Source organism: Siniperca chuatsi, linkage group LG1 (assembly GCF_020085105.1).
Source record: "Siniperca chuatsi isolate FFG_IHB_CAS linkage group LG1, ASM2008510v1, whole genome shotgun sequence".
Lineage (NCBI taxonomy): Eukaryota > Metazoa > Chordata > Actinopteri > Centrarchiformes > Sinipercidae > Siniperca > Siniperca chuatsi.
This window is the reverse complement of record NC_058042.1, coordinates 35,108,685-35,132,213: the sequence shown is the minus strand read 5'-3', so window position 1 is coordinate 35,132,213 and position 23,529 is coordinate 35,108,685. Positions and strand designations below refer to the sequence as shown.

At 40.1% G+C, this 23,529-nt stretch overlaps 1 protein-coding gene across 3 annotated transcripts in view; it reads right to left on the bottom strand.

Moving 5' to 3' along the window:
* Positions 1 to 21,959, bottom strand: part of arnt2 (aryl-hydrocarbon receptor nuclear translocator 2) — a 104,598-nt gene extending 82,639 nt beyond the window's left edge. Inside the window, exons 1-2 of one of the 3 annotated variants that reach the window (XM_044191581.1) lie at positions 21,674 to 21,959; positions 3,711 to 3,822 (exon numbers count right to left, since the gene is read on the bottom strand). In XM_044191581.1, coding sequence (XP_044047516.1) covers positions 3,711 to 3,822; positions 21,674 to 21,704 — 143 coding nt within the window. In that variant the 5' untranslated portion in view covers positions 21,705 to 21,959. The remainder of the gene's footprint in view (positions 1 to 3,710; positions 3,823 to 21,673) is intronic. The other 2 variants (XM_044191573.1, XM_044191590.1) reach the window with 2 other exon arrangements.
* Positions 21,960 to 23,529: the final 1,570 nt, after the last annotated feature.

Below are 23,529 nucleotides of genomic sequence, written 5' to 3'. Positions count from 1 at the left end.
GCTCCGATTTGCATAGGAGTCCTTTGTTATATTGAGACATAATACTGAATTAAATGCAAAAGGGATCGCTTCCTTGAATCTAGACACAGCAATATCAGATAGACATCTAGAGTAAGAGTTTTTGCCTAATGGCGTGTAGTCCAGAAATAGCAGTTCAAAAGTTATTAAGTAATGGTCCGATGTGGAAAGACTATTAAATGTTCAATTTCAATGCCATATACCAGAACAAGGTCGAGGGTGTGGTTAAAACAGTGAGTGGTTTCATGTACACTCTGACAAAAGCCAATCAGATGTGCAGATGTGTTTTGGTACTGTGGTAAAGATATGCAGATCCATGCCACATTAAGCCAAATTGGAGATTTGTGCACCAGTCATACTAACAAGTAGTTTGGTGGTAATTGGTCTCTCAAAAGCTCATACTAGATCTAAAAGGGACGCAGTGTGGGAGGAAGATAAAAGCATAGTGGTGCACTGGTTTGGGCCAATGGGACTGCCATACCGGTACATTCCAGTGGATCTACAGTACTTTATGCCAGAATTGTATGGGCATTGCATCATCTATCTTTGGTACAATCAGCAGCGATTCATTAATCACACTATAGAAGCACTGACTCTCATGGAGGAGCAGCTGCATGTCACTTTCACCATGGCGTTGCAGAATAGGTTAATCTTAGACACCATGTTGGCTGAGGAACAGGGAGTGTGCATACACATTGGAGCCAAGTGTTGTACAGTTATTCTGATGCATACAGGGAAAGATGGAAATCTGACAAAAGCAACTGACAGTCTAAAGAAATTGAGAGATGAACACGTAAGACGAGGATCAGGGCCAACGTCCTGGTGGGACTGGCTGTTTTCCAAGTCATGGAAGGCAGAATTGATCCGAATAGGGACAATCTTAGGAATTGTGCTGATGGCACTGATGTTTATTGCGTGTTGTGTGATCCCAATTATCCAGTCAATGATCAAACAAATGGTAGGTGCCATAGCCGGACAGAATGTAGTATTGTCAGCCAGAGACCCAGAGCAAGAAGCCCCAGAATGGGCCCACAGGGAAAGCTCATAGACAACCAAATGTGCAAAGACGCGGACATTGTACCATGGCAAATTCTTACTTAAAACAGACCGACTATGGAAGACAGACTATACAAATATAAAAACTGATGACTGGCATTACGATCCACATGACATGTATACTCCAAAAACACCTACACAACCAGAGACCACCATGGTAAAAACGACCTACCGACAGCTAACGTTTGAATACTTTCTCAGACCACGGAGTGTATAAAGTAATCACAATAGCATGGAAAGAGTTGGATGTTGTCAAAATAATGGCAGGAGCGGCCGTCATCTGGTCAAATCTTCCTCAGCAACTGGAAAGTAAGAGGAGGCAGTTTCCAACACCGGATGTAGCTGACTACCATCACATTGCACCTAAAATCAAAAAGCCTCCAAAAGAGGCTCCCCAATCCCATGACGGATTATGACCTTTCATTACCAGTTTCGGTTAAATAACACTGTGTGCAAAAGTTCTGGAACATCTTATGAAGAGGATTCACTTTTACTCACCAGGATTTCTTAACATCCTGCTCCCCAATTTCTTAACATTGGAAGAGGTTTCTTAACACCTGATATTCCAGTTGGAACTTTTCAATTCACCAGGATTTCTTAACACCCATTGGAGTACAACAAAGGACATTCTCCATTCATTATTATACCAAATGTATAACTTATATACTCGCAGTCAGGGTCCGAAATTAACACCCGCCAAGCAGGTAGATTTTCCGTTTGCCGAGTAAATCAATCTGCCACACTGGCGGGTAAATGTTTGTACCAAAATAGTCATGTAATAACAAACTATTCTGAGTCTCTGCTGCGTTTTGGTGTCATTAACGGGTGCACTGATTCTGTCCTCTTCTGTCTGTGTCGGAGTTTGACACACACACGCACACTACTATATGTGTTTTTATGTGTCTAAACAGTGCCGCGAAACTGACTATTTCAAGCGCTCCTACTTTCACAGCACTGTTTACAGTACGGGATACTCAGATACTCTGCTAAACTATCACTTACCACCGGTCTGCTGCTGCAACCCGGTATCACGCCAAAGCGTGTAACATATTCGCTGGTCCCCGTGGCAGTGTCACATTTTGCCTTGCCTAGGCTTGGCTGTGTCACGTTCTCAACACGTTCTCATTCCATGGTCAAGTTAGCAATAATAAATATGCAACGTCCGGTTAGACTTTCAAAATATAGCTTGCTGAGAAACATTTCAGGTGACAGTCGCAGTGTGGTTAGGTTTAGGCACCATCATTGGTAGCCTGCAGCAGCAGTGCCAAAGTGTCGATTGTGGGTCAATATAAGGACTGAATGCTGGAAGAGCACAGAGATAAAGAGAAACAGCCCCTGTTCTTTTGCCAATGTGCTGCCCATGTCACCTAACTTTGGATACTGTTTAATATTGAACTATTTTATATACTTTTGAAGAGAATTTCACCTGTGCAAGATAGTTGATGCAAGACAGCAAAAGGAAAGACAAGGAGAGAAACAGGAGCATAACATGAAAACATCACCACCCAGATTCAAACCAGAGACACTGCAGTTACATGGTATACTGGTATTTCTTCACACAGAACACAAATAAATCTAAACAAGTTTATCACTCTGCCTTTCATATCTGAAGACCACATAAAATGAAGACAATGTCTGGAAAAAAAACTGGGCGGGCACAGGTCTACTGTCATCTTCTGGTGAAATATAAAATTGCTTTTTTGCACGTGTGTATTTTATACTGTGGTCAACAGTGCTGGCGCGCCACATATTATTGATTTTATGACAGAGGCTGCGGGCCGGTGGAAATTTGAATGCGGGCTGCAATTGGCCGGACTTTGGGCATGCCTGCTATATGGTATGAGACTTACACTATTTTCTTAATATTGCTTTAATAGTGCTTTCTTTTTTCCTGAGGGACTATTGTCTCCTAGTACCAGGCCTGAAAAAACAAATCAAATTCAAAACAGAAACACTGTTACCTCATTAAACAGTCTGTGATTACTGAATAAAAGAACACTGCTGGGTCATTAATAAATAAACTGCACCAGGATGCTTGTTATCTAATATTAGTGACACTTCACCCCACCTACTACTAGGTAAATACTATACACAATGCTCTCACTGTGACACCTTTAGGCACACATTTGACTGCACCTATGACAAGTCCAATAACAAGTTCAATAACATTAACCAGTCAGAACACAGTACACTTTACAAACCGAAATATTTGTTTGTAGCTACATGGAAAAATCATCTCCATAAAAGTAATGCTTTTTGCACCTACAAACAACCCCATCCTCACTCTCTGTTTTTCTTCTGTGATAAAGTCCAAAAGGAAGTATAAAGCTCTCTAGCTGCTTCACACACATTATGATGACATGAATGAATGACATGTTGTTCCCTCCAACACTGTAATAAGACAGAAAAAGAGAAAAGCGAAAAACTGTAAATAACCTAGGCATCTAAATGCTACTGTTTAAAATGTTACTAGCTAATGTGACAGGTGACCCAAAACAAAAATTGATCAGCTTCTGGGGACTGTTGGGTGTTATTTTCAGATCCTGCTATAAAAATGTTTTGAACCCTTGCCATAGAAAATATAGGTTATTTGTAGTGGCTCATTTCCACAGCAGATAAGCGTTGAAAATACTCACCCTCCTGATCTCCTCTTCCCCCCACGGCCTGGCACGGCTCCTCCCATCCTCACCTGGCCAGCCCCAACTGCTCCCGGCATCGCTACTGTCCCTGGCAACTCACTTCCCATCTCTGGAAGATACAATAGTAAGAGCAAACCAGCAGAGGGTTAGCAGAAGCATCTGTCACATAGGACTACCATTAAACTTAAAGTTTCCCCCATTTGTAGAATTATTATAAGTACAATGAACATTTTCTGAAAAGTTTTACATTGTTTTGTTTCCAGCAGCTCTTCTGAAGCGGGCTTCTTCTGACAAATATTGTAATAGATGTAAAAAGACATTTTAAATCTTGCAGTTCTGCTCACTTCACTCAGTGATGCTCTCTGTCAACGTGGATACCCTCACTTATACTACTGGCTGTTGTGTATTTGCTTGTTCTGCTCTGGTTCACTCAGAACACATTAGAAAATTTTATTTTGATGGAACATAATTAGCCATATTGACAGGTGATATATGATAACCAAAGGCAGGTTTTACATCACCAGTGCCAATTAATGAAAATTATATTCAGAGATATCATGGTTTCATTTCACATTGTCTTGCACAGCGTGATTCCTTAAAGAGGTACTGCACACTTTATGAAAATTGGCATTTCATGAGTTGAAAATGTTTCAACATCACCCTGAACCCTGCAAGGCCAATGCTGACATAGAGTTGACTGTTAGGGACTAATTTACGTCATGACATTTATAGTGGGAGTGGGAGTTTGTGAAACCGCGCTCATTTTCAAATATATGCATATCAAGATGCATCATTCACAAGAGTTTATGCTAGTTTTTGCTAACCCTCTAGTTAGTATTTTTCAAATTTGGCCAGTGTTGGAAATTTACTTTTCTGTGGTGGATTCCAAAATCTACCAGCCACTTTCTTAACTGGTGTTCTGTCGATATGTGATACCTATCGAGCTGCTTCGCGGTTCTGTGCATGACCCACAATCTCCCTGAAATCTTAAATAGAGATATTATAATATAGAACTTCAACATGCTCCCCATATTCTTACAGTATACATGGAGTGAGTAATGGTGTAATATAAACCGATTTTGTAGTGGGAGCATTATTTGATATTGGTCTATCGAAATACGCTACCCCTGAAATCCTAAATTAGATCTGAAATCTAAAATAAATATATTATAATAGAGTATCGAAATATGCTCCCCATATGCTTACAGTACACTTACTCATTTGTAATTTTTTAAAACATATACCGTCATAATACTGTGAGAGTTATACCTTTATGGGATATACACAACTGGAAATGGAAACACGTAATGTAGCATTTTTCAACAAGGCAACATAAAACATCAGAACCTGCAGTGTGTAACTACATGTAATAAAATAATAAAACAAGATCTACAATATTCAAGCAATAGGGTATTTTATTTCATAAGGTAAATATTTAGACTTAAGAAAAATACTGATATTGTCTCTCTCTCATACACACATAGTAGGTGTAATGCTAGTTGTTTAAGTACCGGAGCGCACCTAAGATGCATGCACATGCGTGCACGCGCATGGTTAAGTTGTGGCTCGTTTTGAAGGTTATGTAACCACTGTTCCTACGGTGGTAAGTTTACACAGATTAGTCTGACCACACGATCAAATTTTAGACTGACTTCATGAATAGTTTCATCATGTTGAGAATATTGAGAATATGCCAAACATCTGGCAGTATTAGGCGATACCATGGATGCAGTAGGTTGTAATTAGCGGCATTAAGCAGTAACTTACAGGTGAATGAACAAAAGTAGTTGGTGTTTTGAATGATTTCATTTATTGACTTGTGCCGAGCAAATGAAGCCGCATTGGAAACATGCAGAGGTCAAACTCATCTAATAGGCTTGGATTTGAAAATGGAGCTACCGGTAAGCAAGCTTTCACTTCCTGCAGGCGTTGTTGATGCAGCACAAGCTGGCCCAGTTCATCAGGCTAGCTTTGTAATGTTTCTTTGCAAATACATCACAAATAAAGAAACTGTCAGAATGAATGAATGATGAGTGAAAGGATGATTTGCTGTCTTTTCATCTCTATTAGTTAATGTTAGGTAGCTACAGACTGCTGCTTTAAAGGCCACCGGCAACTTTTAAGGTAGAATGTTTTCTTGCATGTTACTCAATGCATGGAGTTGACGTCATGAATCAATCAACACACCTTAAATGTGGACCACTGCGATCAAATGTCACGTTGTTTTTCTGTGTCTCCTTGTTAAAGGGTCAGAGTAAAACAGGCAGACTCGCATTTCAATCTGCGTTGTGGAATTCAGTTGCAAGAACAATAATTTCATCTCATGTGGAAAGAGATGTTTGATTTGAAAGAGAACTTATTCTATTTATAATTATAGCTATTCTAATTATCTAATAACTCCCCCTGCTCTTTCATTCATTTCTATCTGCGGGATGTCTTATTTTTCTACGACTCACTGTATGGAGTGATTGTTATTTGGGGGCTTTAACTGTGCGCTCTCCCTCATGCCTCTGGGCACATGGAGAGCTGTTTTCTCTCGTACTCTGCTCCATGCTGGACTGTTACAGTGCGTAACCAGTCTCTGTTTCTCACAGCAGCAGGATTTATGTTGTTTTCCAGTTTCATTCCCTCATGGTTAATATCAGGTATTGTACTGTCTCTGTGTGTGGCTATTAGCGCTGGTTTGGGAATTTGACCTTGTTTTTCAATTAGGCTCATTTGCATAGAAAGGGGCCAATTTTGTGCCAAATGTATGTATATTACCTAATTAACATACCTACAAATAGCACAGGAGCACCGAGACGCTATATGCCTGGCAGCGCAGTTAAGGGTGCAGTTCACCCTTTGCGGGTGCTTTGAGAATTACACGGTTTCTTTTTATCGTATTTATGGAGGTTTAGCAGCCACAAAAGCTGAGTAATCCTTTAGCGAATTTGCCCCTGAGCAGTTATGAATCCCCCTAGGAGGTATCATTTATTTGCAACGTTGCAAACTCTGAGAAGGTCTTACTCAGGCAAATACACAGGCTTTTATAGTGAGGCGAAATAGAACATAATAGAAACATAATCAGGTGATTGATGCATTCGATCAGCCGTGTTTTTTTCTTTTGCCTCACAATACCTGTGCAATAACCACAAGACCTTCTCAGAGATCGCAAATGAATGACACCTCCTAGGGGGCTTCAAAACTTTTCAGTGTGCTGATAATTGTTTTCACAAGAGTATAGTTTCTCAATGAATATTCCACATTTGTCTTAAAGAAACATTGTCTTTTCATTTTTGTATTTTTTGTACTGTGCTTTTACGCTAAAGTATATTAAGTTTGATCCATTTTATATAACAAAATTGTACCATTACACCAGCAACAGTTTAACAGATTAAAATCATATCTTGCATTCATGAAAACATCAATATTAAAGGTTGCAAATTTACAAGTTGTTTTGTATGACTTAAATACACTTGAAATAAATGAAAAGATGCGTAACAGTAATTCTAATGAACCTATGGATAATAACCCAGTGTCATAATATGGCAAAATCTTAATGTCTTGTGAAACAAGTGATGCCTTCAACCTCTTGACTGTGGAGTACACATCACATTGGCCTAGGTATTGTAACTTAACAGAAGTGTCTGTCATCACAAGGCCCATTGGCCATGACAAAAATGGGAAAAAACACAAAATGCCAGTAAATACAAGTTGTTTATTGTAGTAAAGAAAATAAACTGAACTGTAACATTGGATATGAGGTATGTTAGTCAGTGAAATCAGTAGTGTTCATGTGGATAGTGTAGGATAAGGTAGTGTAGGATAAGGTGTTGTGGATTAAAAGTAAAACAAAATGCTTCGCAAAGCAATAGGGTGCAGGCGCTGACAGGGAGAGAGCCACGCTGGAAGCTGGGACTTTTATATCCTGTAGAGCACTGCGCCCAGGTGCTCCAGATCTGGTTGGATACTGCAATCAGCTCTTGGGCACATCAAAAGACAACATGGGTAGACAGAGTTACTGACAAAGCACACACAAGCAGACTATGCAGGGGCCGTCACACGTCCTAACTATACCTAACTCAGGAACTTCGCCCTACAGCCCAGCTACATGTCTTCACCACCGGCAGCCCTAACCGGCATGCAAACGGCACCCGTCCCGAGCAACGAGTGCTCTGCTAAGCTTGGCCGTCCGCAACAAGCACGCGCTCCCCAGAACAGCGTACCCATCTCAACTTTCTCCTTTTCAAGACTTCGTAGTCCGTCCCTTCAGTCTTCATCAGGCACAGGTGCAGCCACTTTAATCAGTGTCCGCAGCAGCTCCCTTCACTGACCACAGTTACAGTACCTAGCCAAGTCTAGCATTAACGTTACGTTAGCATTACATTACACAGTTTAATAACTGTGACTACCATACACTCCCGTTAAGTTAGCATTGTTAGCACAGCTGGGCTTCTTGCTCGAAGGCTAACCCAAGACTAATTCATTAGCTGGCTAATTAGCTAATAACCCATGTATGGTGAGCGCAGACACTGATAACGTTACCTGCTAATTATTGTAACATATAAATAAATTACTAGAATTTCACTCACCGAAAAAAGTGGATGACAGACTTCTTGGACTGTCTGTTGGTACAATTAACTGCACAGCAATATATTAAATTATTATTATTATTCAGATATTTTCATGAAAAAGTCTCCAAAAGGCACACACATGGTTGAGAGGTCAGGTTCGGTGACTCGCTAAGCTGAGGTGACAGGCAGCTAGCAGACAGCAGACCGTTAGCAGTGATGGTAAAGATGGGCATTTTAACATGAGAGTCTTTGGGGATTGACTCCTTTTTAGAGCCAGCCTCAAGTGGCCATTCGGTGAACTGCAGTTTTTGGCACTTTCAGGTTGGCTTAATTTTTCAGCCCGGGAGGTTGCCACTTGGTATTTATTAGTGTTGTTGATGAATTCAGGTCCAAATCTGGACATTTTCGTGTTAAGTATTTGAATTCTACATGTTATAAATATGCATAGCGACTGCCCACTACTGGTTGAAACCCGGTTACTGCAAACCACCCCCCGATTTGAAAAGTCACATGTCACACGTTTCACTGCACTGATTGGTTGTAGGTCTGGGCCTGCATCCAGTCTGCAGGTCCATCCAGCGCAACGCACCAGGCTCACGAAACTCAGATAAAACTGTCAAACTACGCAGTGCTATCCCACTGATGGTGGAAATTGTAAGTCACAAAAATTAACAAATGCAGAGAAGAAAAATGTTAACATACAAGGATGTAAACAATGCGTGTTTCAAAATAAAATAAAAATTCTGCTTTGCAAATGTTTTATGAGCAAGGCAATTCATTTATCACTTTTGTTAGGCCCCCAAGTATACACACAATGGGTTTTGGTGAGAAACACTCAATATAAACAGGGCACCTTTAAATACTTAAATCACCTATCAGGGCTCAACAGTAATGGTTGCCACCTCTCCACCCACGGCTTATTGCGCGCGTCCTTAGAAAAAACAACACTTGAGAAACACAATGTAGCTTACTGGTAGCCTGCAGCTGCACTTTTCGAGACACCCAGGGATACACAGTCAAGCGGTCAGACCAACCAAGAGTGTTCGTCGCTAGCCTGCCAACGCCTGGCAGCGCATCAAAAAAGCCTGCCGTTTGTTAGGCCGCCTGTCCTTACAGTCCAGATCCGTCTTCTCTTCACCCACCACGCCATTTACTCACTAACCATTCGCTCATCGTCCAGGCCGTCCATTCCCAGGAGCCTGCTGCCTTGTCTGGACCAGAGTACAGGAAGTAATGCCAGACTGTCTGCGGCAAATTACAAAGACGAAACTCTGAAGAGTTTCACTCTGTCTAAATTTTCAGAACTCCAATTCTGTAGAGTAATTGTGGAAACCAAGAAAGTTTCGACTGTGCAGAGAACTTTTGTACTGACACAGATGATGGTCTAACAATGGCATAGCCGTCAGTGCTGAAAAAAAAGTTTAAATCGAAAATCGAATTGAAGCGTAACCTTGAAATCGAAAGTCAAATTTAATCATGGATTTGGAGAATCATGACACCCCTACTTTTTAAGCAAAACGTGCACCCCAAAATAAATAATGTTTTAAGATTCGTTGCATTAGTGATATTTAAATATTGGTGTTACAATCGGAACCAGAATCAGACAACGCTGCACATGCGTTGGTGCGTTTACTCATGTTTGCGCACAGGCATCTGTTACAGTCGCAAAGCAAATTAAGTTGATTGTGAGGTGAAAAGTTCAACTAACCCGTCAACATCACAAACAAAAATTTTTGTATACCAGGAATTGAGGGCGGACACATTAACACAGGCATGTCCAAAGTCCGGCCCAGGGGCCAATTGCGGCCTGCGTTGAAATTTCCACCGGCCCGCAGCCTCTGTCATAAAATCAATAATATGCGGCCCACCAGCACTGTTGACCACAGTATAAAAGTCACGCGTGTAAATAAGCTATTTTATATTTCACCAGAAGATGGCAATAGACCTGTGGCCACACTCTCGCCGCGTGACCCTTGTGTAATCCTTTCCGCCCATTTCTGAAATGGCGACTGCAACTAAAAAAAAGGAAAGTTGACAGCGAGGGCTGCCGCTTCCAGGACAAGTGGAAATTGGAGTATTTTTTCACTGAAATACGAAATGACTATGTCTGCCTAATTTGTCAAGAGACTGTGGCTGTTTTCAAGGAATTCAATATCAAGAGGCACTACCAGACGAAACATGCTAACTATGACAAGCTAACTGGGAACAAATGCAGGGAAAAAATTGAAACAACTGGAAGCTGTTTTAATGGCATAGCAGCGCTTTTTCACAAGAGCCCGGGAGTCAAATGAAAATGCCACAAAGGCGAGCTACGAGGTGGCAAAGCTGACTGCCAAGCACTGCAAACCTTTTACTGAGGGTGAATTTATTAAAGACTGTGTGATGAAAATGGTGGAGAACAATTGTCCTGAGAAGAAGCAAGAGTTTGCCAATGTTTGCCTGGCTCGTAACACAGTGGTACGGAGAATTGAACACGTTTATTAAGAGACAGTTAGAGGCAAAAGGAGTGGAGTTTGACTTTTTTTCGTTAGCCTGCGAGGAAAGCACGGATGCATCTGACACCGCTCAGTTACTGATGTTTTTGAGAGGAGTGGACAATGAAATGAACGTGAGTGAAGACCTACTTGACCTCCAGAGCCAAACAAGAGGAACAGATTTATTTGTTTCTGTTTGTTCCGCCGTAGATGACATGAAACTACCGTGGAATAAAGTCACTGGGATTATTACGGATGGCGCACCTGCCACAGCTGGTGAGCGAAGTGGATTATCAACCCTAGTCTGTAACAAAGACACAAAGCTATAAAACTCTACTGTATTACTCACCAACAAGTTCTCTGTGCCAAACATCTGAAATATGATCATGTTATGAAACCGGTGATAAAGGCTATTAAATATATTTGCCGCCAGTTTCTACTCGACATCCAGGCTGAATACAGAGATGTTGTGTATCACAATCACACGTTACGGCTCAGTCGGGGTCTGCACTGCAGCGCTTCTACTCTCTTAGGGAGGAAATCGGACAATTCTTGGCAAAAAAAGGGACAACCGATGCTAAAACTATCTGGTTCTGTTTAGGTGGCTGATTTTGCATTTTTATTTGACATAACACGACATCTGAACGCGCTGAACACGAGCCTTCAGGGGGAAAAATGCAGTGGTAAGTCAACTGTATTCACACATCAAAGTCTTTGGGATCAAGCTGCTACTTTTATTTTGCACCTGTCACAAACGCAGCCCAACACCACGCAGGAAATAATGACCAGTTTTCCACAGAACAATGTCAGTGCGCAAATGAGGAGGTATGCAGCAGACATCTCATCTCTGGCTGAGGAGTTTCAACAGCGCTTTCGGGATTTTGCAGCTATTGAAAAGCAGATCACGCTTTTTTCCTCTCCTTTCTCCGTGGACCCTGATGATGCTCCAGACATCATTGAGCTTCATTGAGCTGCAGTGACGCCGAGCGTCGCAGTCAGCACCAACAGCTCCCTCTTGTCAACTTTTACCGCCAGCTGGATAAAGGCAGGTTCCAAGAGATTCGAACATTTGCTAAGAAAATGCTGAGCTTGTTTGGCTCAACATACTTGTGCGAGAAGACATTTTCGGTTATGAACATTAACAAGAACCGCGTGAGGACGAGACTAAGTGACTCTCACCTGCATGACATCTTGCGCATCAATACCACTGTTTTTGAGCCAGACCTGGCCTATTTACTGCAGTCGAGATCTCAGTATCACCCTTCACATTAGTGCAGGCAAGTTATTTGTTTAGTCTTCTGAGGTGAATAAATTCTAAAATTTCAGTGAATTGATTTTTTTTGTGATAATCAAAACCACAGTTTTGAATATGTTTTTCAATTGACAAATCTTGTAAATCCGACAAATTAAATATTAAAATCGAATTTGCTCCGGCAGCCCGTTTTTCCATTTCAGATTTTTGATCCAAGTCTAAAATTGAAATAATGAAAAACACGGCCTTTTTCGTTTTTGATATCCGATTCAAAATCAAATAACATATTTTCGTTGTTTGATTTTTGATGGTCAATTGAAAAACGAAAGAACGAGTGATACACGGATTCATATGGCCCTCAATGTTTTGTACTTCTGAATAAGATAACTTAGTGTTTCATGTTCACATGTTTTGAATTTAGAAGTTTACAGTGAGAATTTAATAGTGAATAATATGTAATGTTTCAAATGAACCTAAATATGTTTAATCTTCCCGAAAGTTTTTTTTTCCATTCAGACTTTGTCTTCATTTTATGTGGTCTTCAAACATGAAAGGCAGAGTGATTTTGGTAAAAACTTGTTTAGATTTATTTGTGTTCTGTGTGAAGAAATGAAAAGTATGCCATTTGCAATAAAAATTTCATAAAATAGTTCATTTGCATTTAATGTTAATGGTTCAAAGAATGTCAGGCTAAATGGTCGGCCCCCACACATTTTCACCTCACCAAATCTGGCCCTCTTTGCAAAAAGTTTGGACACCCCTGATGTAGGGTATTAAAAATAATTTTGGTATCATTACCGATAGCCTGATTCAACAGAATAAATAAGTTTAACATTTTACTAACTGATTTTTACCATGTAATTTCAAATGTCTTAGTAAAAATCACAACACGTCGATAACAAGACAATGTGAAAACAACAGCTCCAATACCAATCCTGCAGATCGACTCAAATATTATACATTTTCTACAAGCAAATGTACAGTTTACGGCTGAATCTAATTATTATTTTCATTATCAAAATAGTCAGAAAATAGTTCAAATGTTTATAATACGTCCTCTTCAAATGCCAGCTGAAAACCCAAAAATATCATAAGACAAACTGAAGCAAGAAATATTCACCTTTGAGGCTGGAACCAGCAAATCTGGGCATTTTTGCTTGAAACATGAATTTTTGTCGATCAGCTAGTCTAGCTGTTTACTCCAGAGCACTGACATAACAAACATGGATGACTTTCCACTGTCAATACTTCACACCTCAAAGTATTACAATTAGCAGAAATATTGGGTTAAAATTATGAAAATCGGGCCTTTTCAACTTCAGTACTGGGAAAACCCTCTGGTTCTAAAAGTCTATAGTCTGTTGTCAGCACCATATTCCATAGGAAGATCGGGATCTGCAGAGCAGTCAACACAGACCTACATATTGGAGCCTGAGGCTCTAGTTAGCAGCCAGGATACCAAATTCTATCTAATGATGTTTTAGAAATACACAGGCAGTAAAATGTGTGCTTACTGTTCCATTCAATATGAAGCCACTGTCCTTTGTGTCATTATGGCTGAGAGAATTATACTGCGTGCCAATTCAGCCTCCTCTCATATTTACCATTTTCTCTCTCACTGCCACTGCATTACTTTTCTCCTCGCTCATCCACAAATCCATTCTGTTTGCCTTGCTGTTTTCCCCTCCATCTCTCCGCTCTATTCACTCACTCACTCATTCAGCCAGATGCAATGGATAGACCAAACAAACGCTCTGGTATGCCCCAGTGTACTAAGTAATATAGTTAATATTTGATACAGTGTGCATTTCCCCCTATGTCTTTGCTTCCAGAGAGAAACACACACACACACACACACACACACACACACAATGCAGTGCATGGCCTTCCAAGGAGCAGTCTTCCATCATTCATTCATGAAGTGGGTATGAATGACACAAATTATACATTAGCGTAATCTGATTAAGAGACAGCTTCAGTGCAGCCATTCAGCCTGGCGGGAACAGCACACACACCGATCTCCGGAATAAACTTTTGTGTCACGCATACATTTGTTTCGGTACATTTCATTGCGATAATAAGGTATTGCATTGAAAAGAAACTTAAAGAAGAGTTTTAAGGCACTGTTTAGACGCGCATAAAAACACATATAGTAGTGTGTGTGTGTGTCAAACTCCGATACAGACAGCAGAGGACAGAAGCAGCGCCCCCGTAAATTACGTCTGGCATTTGAATCTGTTTTGCTACTACTGCTTGTATCTTATCCAGCGTTGACTCAATAACCCCATTTGCAAAGCAGTAAATCACGATCAACAACAGCATGAGTTGCATCTCCTCCATCGTTTACGGTTGTTGCAGTGTCGCACAAATAATGCCGCCACCCGTCGCTTTATATGGTGTCACATCTTCCTGTTCTTTAGTTTTACTGCCACCCACTGGACTTGAGTGTTGTATTGTTGTAAAAATGACGTGTAAAAACAGCAGTCGCTTTTTCATACGTCAGCAGACTAATTTGGTTGATCTTTGCAGGTCTTTAGACCGCAGTGGAAACGCAGACAACAATGGGCTGAAGGAACATTTTAGTTCCTGGGAAAAAAAGTTCCTAGTACTTTTGGTGGAAAGGCAGCTATAGTTTTTTTTCATAGCATGACTATTTTGATACAAACATTTACCAGACAGTGTGACGGATAGCCTTCCGAGATTTACTCACCAAACAAAAAATCTACACACACTTGGCGCTTGGCGGGTGTTAATTTCGGACCCTGACGTCAGGAACACACAGAAGGCCGAAGCTTTTTTCTAATCACAATAAAGAGCTGATTTTTTTAATAACCTCATGAATTTATAACTTGTTAACTGTGTTTCTGCATGGCGTTGCTTCTTCTGCAACAATGAAGTTAAAAGAATTGCCTTGTGTGATGACCTGAGGGGAGGGACACACATACACAGGCAAGCCTGCCTCTGTGTGTGTGTGTGTGTGTGTGTATCTGCTTGTCTCTCTCGTTCTGTGGAATAAGTATGGAATTTAAAAAACACAATCACAAACAGCAGTGATAGTATTGTATAGTATAATAGTGGATGGGCAGATCTTGATCTTGATTTCATCGTTGGGGGGGGGGGTGATGACTCCAGGAGAGTCAGCGGGGACAGGGGCAGAGAAATCAAAAGGGTTGGCAAGCATGGGTTATTATTTATCAGAATCAGATCATTTATATCATATATAATATAAATTTATTTTGTTTATAATAGATTAACAGTGTGTTTTCTTGCCAGATTCGCTCGCAGCACGCAAAAAAATAGACCAGACACGAAACTATGGCTACTGAGCGCGAGCCGACTGCAGAGTTCCGCAGAGTTCTGAACAGCCCAATTGGTTAACATGGGCGCAATAAAGGAAGCGGGCAGGGCTTCACGGCGCTTCCGCGTCATGTGTGTCCCCGCCTTGACACATACACTGCTTCTCCTAACAGTCTAAATAGGCACTCTATTACACGACTAATGTACAACCCATGGAGCACTTTCAAAGTGTTACACCTAGTCCATAAAAAAATACATTGGCTTTTTAAGCAAGCCCCATTGGTCACCTTTCCTTCTAAATTATGAGAACACTAAAGCCAAAATCATCCATATGTCCCCAGGAGAGCTGTGTGATGAACTGGGTACTGACAGTAAAACAAAAAAGTCAAATTTCCAAGTTTCTCTTCTCCTGTGTCCCAGTGTTAACTGTTCTGTTAACTAGTGTTATGTATCATTTATATGTCAAAAACACCATTTCTGAATATTAATATATCAAAGTCCCTCTCTATTTTTCTTCCTCTAAAATTAAAAACATTGTGGTCGTGGAATCCTCAGTTTAAGTTTCACTTGCAATGTCTGTTGCATGTCATCCCTCATTTCTTCCCACCCTTATTTCATGACACATTTCTAATGTCATTATCTAAAAATGCCAAAAAAAAAAAAAAAAAAAACGTTAGAGGGCACAGCACATACAAAATAGAAATAGTAGTTTCTGGATGAAACTTCAGGTGTACGAGTGCGTGCGTAGCCCTCTAACTACAGGCCCAGCTGGCCTCTGTTGTATTCCTGTTGCAAACAGGGAGGTGAACAGTGAGTGCGCTGTTTTATAGTATGTGGATGCTACCTCCTGATGGCGCAGTGAGTGCAAAGATTTATGTCAGTTTTTATCACACTAAGATAAATATAGGTATTATCATGAATTATAAAATAGGGCAAACCCCTACTTTACCAATACTCTGTCATTGCTGTCAGTACCGAAAAAGTTGCCTCGTGTCACTGTCACTCAGTACAATGAAGCACCAGAGCAAATAGTCTTCCAGCTGAAGCTGACAATCTCTGCATTCTTTTAAATGCATGGCAAGTGCGGTTTTCTTTGGGGCAGGGTCTTACAGACACACAGCAATGTTCAATCAGAAGCCTGGTTTTAACTTCCGACAGTCAAAAGCTAAAAAGTCCCAAGGTCAAACGCATTAATGAGCGTGTTGTATGCAACATTCCGGGGGGAGTGTTTCATACTTTCTCCTTTTCAATCACTGCTCTCCCTCAGACAAGGTTGTTTCTAGCCTCTCTCTTCCTTGTCATCCTTTCTTTCTTCCCTCTAGATGTCTTTTCCCAAACCACCAAATCTATCAAACAGCCTCTGGACATTTACCATTCAAAAAGGACAATTAATACTCCCAAAGGAATACACACAAACACACACAGACATACTGTATATTCAAAGTAATTTCTTACTTAACCAACTAAAACGTAAATGAATAGAACTGGAATAAACCTCTCTTACGATGTTGTATTCCTGTTTTACGTTATCTGTCTGAATATTTGTATTTAATTTTGTATTTTGTATTTAATTGTGCTGCTGACTATCTTGGCCATGTTCCCCTGGAAAAAGAATTTCTATGTATATTTTGCTGAGACTTTGATGTTTGACGCTTTATGAAACAATTTACTTATTGATCAGTGAATTCTGTAAATTCTGATAAAAATCATCACTAATCATAACTCCACTAAAAACCCCACACATAGCTGGTTCAAGGCTGTTACACTTTATTATTATTATTATAAATACCCTGGGTTGGGTATTTGGACTGTTTGTCAGACCCACTAAACTATTTCAAGACATCACACTGTACTATTACTACCAGAGGTACTACTAGATATATCAGCCGATTGTCAGAGATATCGGTATTGGCATTCAATTCAATCCAATTATATTTAATAGCGTCAATTCATAACAGAAGTTATCTCATTGCACTTTTCCTATAGAGCAGGTCTAGACTGTACTCTTTATAATATTAATTACAGAGACCCAACAAATCCCACCATGAGCAAGCATTTGGCGACAGTGGCAAGAAAAAACTTCCTTTAAGAGGCAGAAACCTCGGACAAAACCAGACTCAATGGTGGGCAATCCGCGCTGCCGTGTTAGGTTTTGAGAAAGAGAGAGAGAGAGACAGAGAGAGAGAGAGGTTTTGGGAAAGGGGGGTGGGGGTGGAAGAGGGAGACACAATGCAAATACCACCTAGAATTTTTAAAATAGTAGAAATGTAATTATAGTGTTAATATTAATAAATTAATAATAATAATAGGAATGACAGCTATAGGAAAAATAATGTCAGTATTAGTAACAGAGCCAATAACAACAACTGTAGTAGCAGTTGTCGAGCAGGAACATGGCCTGCTGCCCAGGTGGCCCACAACCACAGATCCAGACTCTGCAGCTCCGTAGGCAGATATTTCATCTGGCTTGATCAATAGATATAATTGGGTATCATCCGCATAACAATGAAAGTTTATGGAGTGTTTCCTAATAATATTGCCTAGAGGAAGCATATATAAGGTGAATAGAATCGGTCCAAGCACGGAACCTTGTGGAACTCCGTGACTAACTTGGGCATGCACTGAGGACTCACCGTTAACATGTACAAACTGAGATCGATCTGATAGATAGGATTCAAACCAGCTTAGTGCGGCTCCTTTAATGCCAATTACATGTTCCAGTCTCTGTAATAGGATGTGATGATCAATGGTGTCGAACGCAGCACTAAGATCTAACAAGACGAGTACAGAGATGAGTCCATTGTCTGATGCAATTAAAAGGTCATTTGTAATTTTCACCAGTGCTGTCTCTGTGCTATGATGCACTCTAAATCCTGACTGAAAAGCCTATTGTTATTTAGAAAGTCACACAACTGATTGGCGACTGCTTTCTCAAGGATCTTAGAGAGAAAGGGAATGTTAGATATAGGTCTATAGTTGGCTAAAACCCCTGGATCAAGAGTGGGCTTTTTAAGAAGCGGTTTAATTACAGCTACTTTAAAGGATTGTGGTACATAGCCTGTTAATAAAGACAGATTGATCATATCCATTAAAGAAGTGCTAACTAAGGGTATAACGTCTTTAAGCAGCCTAGTTGGATACATGGTTCAATAGAGCTATGACTCTCTGTCAGCCTGGCTACAGTGCTGGCCAATAAAGCAACAAGAAATGTCAGTTCAGAAATGCCAAGGATATGTTTTGAGGTCATTTTCTATTCCAAAGTTTGCTGAGTGTAAACACATTTTTTATACAAAAAACTTTTATGGTTTAGATAAATAAGCCAAACTCCTAAAATGCACAAACCAGAGCTTTGCCTAAAAAGAATACAATACAAATTTGATAAAACTAGGGCTGCAAGTAACAATTAACTAATGATTTTCATTGTTGATGAAGCTGTTGATTATTTCTCCAATATATCAAGTTGTTTAGTTAGTAAATTGTCAGAAAATAATGAACAATGCACATCACAATATCCCAGAGTCCAAGGTGACATGTTTAAATGTCTAATTTTGTCCGACCAACACTCCAAAACTCAACGATATTGAGTTTACCGTGGTTATAAAACAGAGAAAAGCAGCAAATCCTCACAATTGACAAGCTGGAATCAGAGAATGTTTGGCATTTTTGCTTGATAGATAGATTACTTGAATAATTAGGAAATTAATAGAAAAATCAGTGCTTTCAATACTTCACAGTTTTCTATACATACTGCAGTTTGATCTGTATATTTTATGGCCCTGAAATCACCTTTGTCCTCTCTAAACACACAACCCTCATTCGATCATTTAACTTGTCATGTTTCACATGCTTACACCAGCTGGATCTGGGTGATGGCCAGCTGGAGATAATCCTGCAGTGACACAGCGTTCCCACATTCCCAGGTATCTGGTCTGAGGTCAACGCATCTGACCCTACTTCCATGCCAGGAGAAACGGTAAGGCTGATCACAGATCAGAAGGCTAACTTTGGCCTCCTGTAGCAGCAACAGCAGCAGCATTATTATGCTTGACTTAATTCTAACTGGGTGTCATCAACGGATAGAGGAGCAGCACATAGCTCTCACTACATGCGCCTGCCAAACATCTGAATGGGTCATTACATTACAACAAGCAGAACATGCAGAGGATGATAATTAAAGCTAAAGGTTTGTCTCTGGCCTGGAGGGTTTGGTGCTTCTTTCATACAAGATATATGACTCTCATCTGCAATGACTGACAGGCCGCCTTTTCTTTAAACAGACAAAGATTTTGTTTTGTCTTTTCACAGTACCCTTTTATCTGACAGGGTTATTTTCTCATCCGTTCATTGTTTATTCTAACACTCTATATGCAGCCACAGTGCTAATAACCAACCAATTCTTTATTTATATTCCCTATTCATTTACATTGCCAATTAAGTGACACAGCGCAAGGTGTATGGATAACCTGTTTTCATATGGAGGTCTCAGAAGCTCAGAGACTCTGTCCTACACACAAGAATAATAATTTTGCCACTCTTTCTCGAGTTGGACAGATCTCTTTGGTGTTCTTTTCTATCACCCATATACTTATTAAAGGGACAGTTCACGCCAAAATAAAAAATACATATTTTTCCACTTACCTGTAGTGCTATTTATACATCTAGACTGTTTGGTGTGAGTTGTCGAGTTTTGGAGATATCAGGCGTAGAGATGTCTGTCTTTTTGGAATATAATGGAACTAGATGGCACTTGGTTTGTGGTGCTCAAAGTGCCAAAAAAATACATTTGAAAAACTCTACAGCAATGTCTCTTTCCAGAAATCAGGACCCGGTTACTCAAGATAATCCTGAGATTTGTTGTGAGCAATTTCATGTAGGAACAATTTTTTTTTCTACCAATAGTTCCTAATAATGCTGAAGAATAATAACAACTTTAAGGCATATTCACAGGTTTTGACATGCAATTGCTACAGTACATTTTGTACAATTACTTAATTCAACTGTAGTTCACTTAATTTATTGCATTGACTGGCATTTGACACAGTTCAATTCACTTCAATTAAATTTTATTTATATAGTGCCAATTCATAACAGAAGTTATCTCATCGCACTTTTCCTATAGAACAGGTCTTGACTGTACTCTTTATAATATTATTTACAGAGACCCAACAAATCCCACACAGGCCAATGACACAGGCCATATACAAATGATTAACTCCATTCTTTGAATACTGCACATTCATTAAACTCATTAGAAGCAATGTATTGTCTAATCTGGAGGTAAGAGAAATAAACTGACTCTATTAAGGTACATAAAGTCAAATTTAACTGAGCTTCATGCTTTTCGCTGTACAAACCTGTTGTAAATTCGCGACAAAAACCACCCTCAGCAACTCAGCATTGGGAGCTCATCACGCCTGACTGTATTTAAACATTTAACAATGTCTTTGATTCACATAAGACTTGTTACACACTGACATCTAATTCTGTTTAATCGGCAACATGTGAACATAGGGACCACGTATTTCATTTAAATTAAAACTTTTATTAATGATTTACACAATTCCCTACTACCCACAGAGGGAAACTGAGTCAACAACTGGGGCATGGATTCTGAAAGTTTAGTTATTATTTTTAATACGCGTTACATAGTGTCATAGTGGCTAGTTGCCGGATTCCAGAATGATGTTAAAGGAATCGTGACATGTTTCTGTTATGTTCCCTCCGGTACGTAACGTTACCTCGAGCCAATAGGAAATGCCACAACGTTAACGGTTTAGCATTTCGCTCTGTCCATCAAAAAGCGGTAACGTCAAATACCAGGGCGAACATAACTAACGTTAAACCCTTCCTATGTAATAAAGAATCAACAGGCGAGGAACTACAAATAGCTAATAGAGTGAAGCTGTCAGCCTGCCTCCCTTTTTGGACAACAAATGTTAAAATTCCTCCGACGCAACACATAGCGTTAACATATGAAGGGCAGTGATGTAGGGCAACGCTATGCAAAATAACCTTTTGTATCACAGTGAGGAAAGCAACGGGTCGGCGAAATGTACACATTAGGCTAGCTTTACTGAGAAAAACAGGAGCAAAAATACGGCAATACGGGCATAAATGCATATAACTTCACAGCAACCAAGTCGTTTTGACATTCGGGCACATAAATTGGCCGCAAAGCTGTGAAGAATAGTAGTGTTGTGAACGGCGGTTCAGTGGGGGAAGGGGCTGGATGCTGTAGCCAGGCTTCGGCGGCCTGTCGTCGCTTCAGCCCTCTTCTGCAACAGTCTAACGTTAAACAAAACCCATCTTCTTTTTCTATATTCTAGATAACATTAGTAAACATTCCGTTTCGTCTCCACCAACTGACTTATACTGACTTACCGGACGGGTTGACCGCGGCGGGAGTTGCCATGTTTCCTCAATGCAGAAAAATAACAAAACGGCAGCGATGGAGATGACGCACAATACGACTAGAGAGCCCCAGTGAGAGACGTCTAAACTCCGCGGGATTGGCACGCGAGGCTCGGTCCAACAGCCTCACATCCGTTAATGCGGAGGAAAACTAATCTGGATTCCGTCGACTAACAAAGGCCTGTTTCTGTGCGTAATAAAATAGTGTATGTTGAATGAAATTTTTCTCCAAGACCAGACTTAATAAAATGCAAGATGTCTGAATGGTAGCACCGCGAGATTTTAGGGTTGCTTGAATAAATTAATGTTAAAGTGTGACTGGTGCAGTGATGAGTATAATATAAAGATGTATGGCGTTTTGAATGTAATGCTATAGTGTTGTACGTTTGATTGGCTTGTTTGTTAAGTTGTTTGTTTTCAGATATTTTCACTTTTTAATGTAGTCCACTACGCGTTACACTTCCTCCTCCTGCAACTAAAAGCTGCCCAGTTGGGATCCACTGTCTTTACTACTGCTGGTGAGCTACTGGAGCAGTGACCCTCTAACTGTCAAACCATGTTACAAGACCCCATGTTCAAATAACCCACAGCAGTTTGTTTAGATGTCAGCCTAACAATGACGATCTCTACCTGCAAATAAAAACATGTTACAATATGTGTACACAAAATTGTAGGTCATTTTGGTACCACTTTCTGTTAAGTCATAGTTTATAAGGGGTTTAAAAATTGTAAGTAACAGCTTTTTTTCCGGTGGAAGAAGTAATCAGATAATTTACCTAAGTTAAAGTAGGCCTATATTACTTTATAAAAATCCTCCATTATGTAACTAAGTAAAACTCCTGCATTAAAAATATTAGTTAACTAATAGTACCTACAGACCTTTTATCAGCAAAATGCAGTAAAAGTACTCATTATGCAGAATGGCCCCTGTCAGTATTATATTATTATATAATTTATTAATTCTTATTGATCCATTAACATCCAAGCAGCGCTTCAAAGGTCCAGTATGTAGGATTTAGTGGCATCTGGTATTGAAATTGCAGTTTGCAGCCATTTGAATATTTTCGCCTCACCCTCCTGTTCCAAGCATGTAGGAGAGACTACGGTGGCCGCTAAACCCATGAAAAACGCAAAAGGCGCTATCTAGAGCCAGTGTTTGCTTTGTCCGTTCTGGGCTACTGTAGAAATATGGCAGAGCAACATGGCGACCTCTGTGGAAGGGGACCCGCTCCCTCTGTAAAAAACGGCTTATTCTAATGAAAACACAACAATTCTTATTTTCAGGCGATTATACACTAATGAAAACATACTCATAAATATTACATTCCATTTCTGCCAATAGCTCCTCCTAAATGTTACACACTGGACCTTTTAAGTTGTGACAGGTCGAGGTGGAATTTTTTTGGTAACACTTTATATTAGGGTACACATATTCACCATTAACTAGTTGCTTATTAGCATGCATATTAGTAGCACGTTCAATTAAATTAAATTTGATTTATATAGGCCCTTTTAGTGACGTCACAAAAGGGAAAACTGCACAAACCAGGACAGAGGGAACAGTGAGAAGGCCCATGTTATGTGTCAGGTGTGTGTTCAAGTAGTTGCATTTGCCATCGTTTACCACTGTTAGTCGCCAACCAAAAGGATAGATAGCTAGCTAGGTAGTAAGCTAAGCTGACATTAGCTTCAATTACATCTTATTATTTTGTAGGAGAGGCTTCTATGGATGAACACAGACCGGACTTCGCCCCCCCCCTGTTTTCTTATAAACGATAGTGTGACAGGCCTGTGGAAAAGCTGGAGAGGTAGGTGAAATTGAGTTT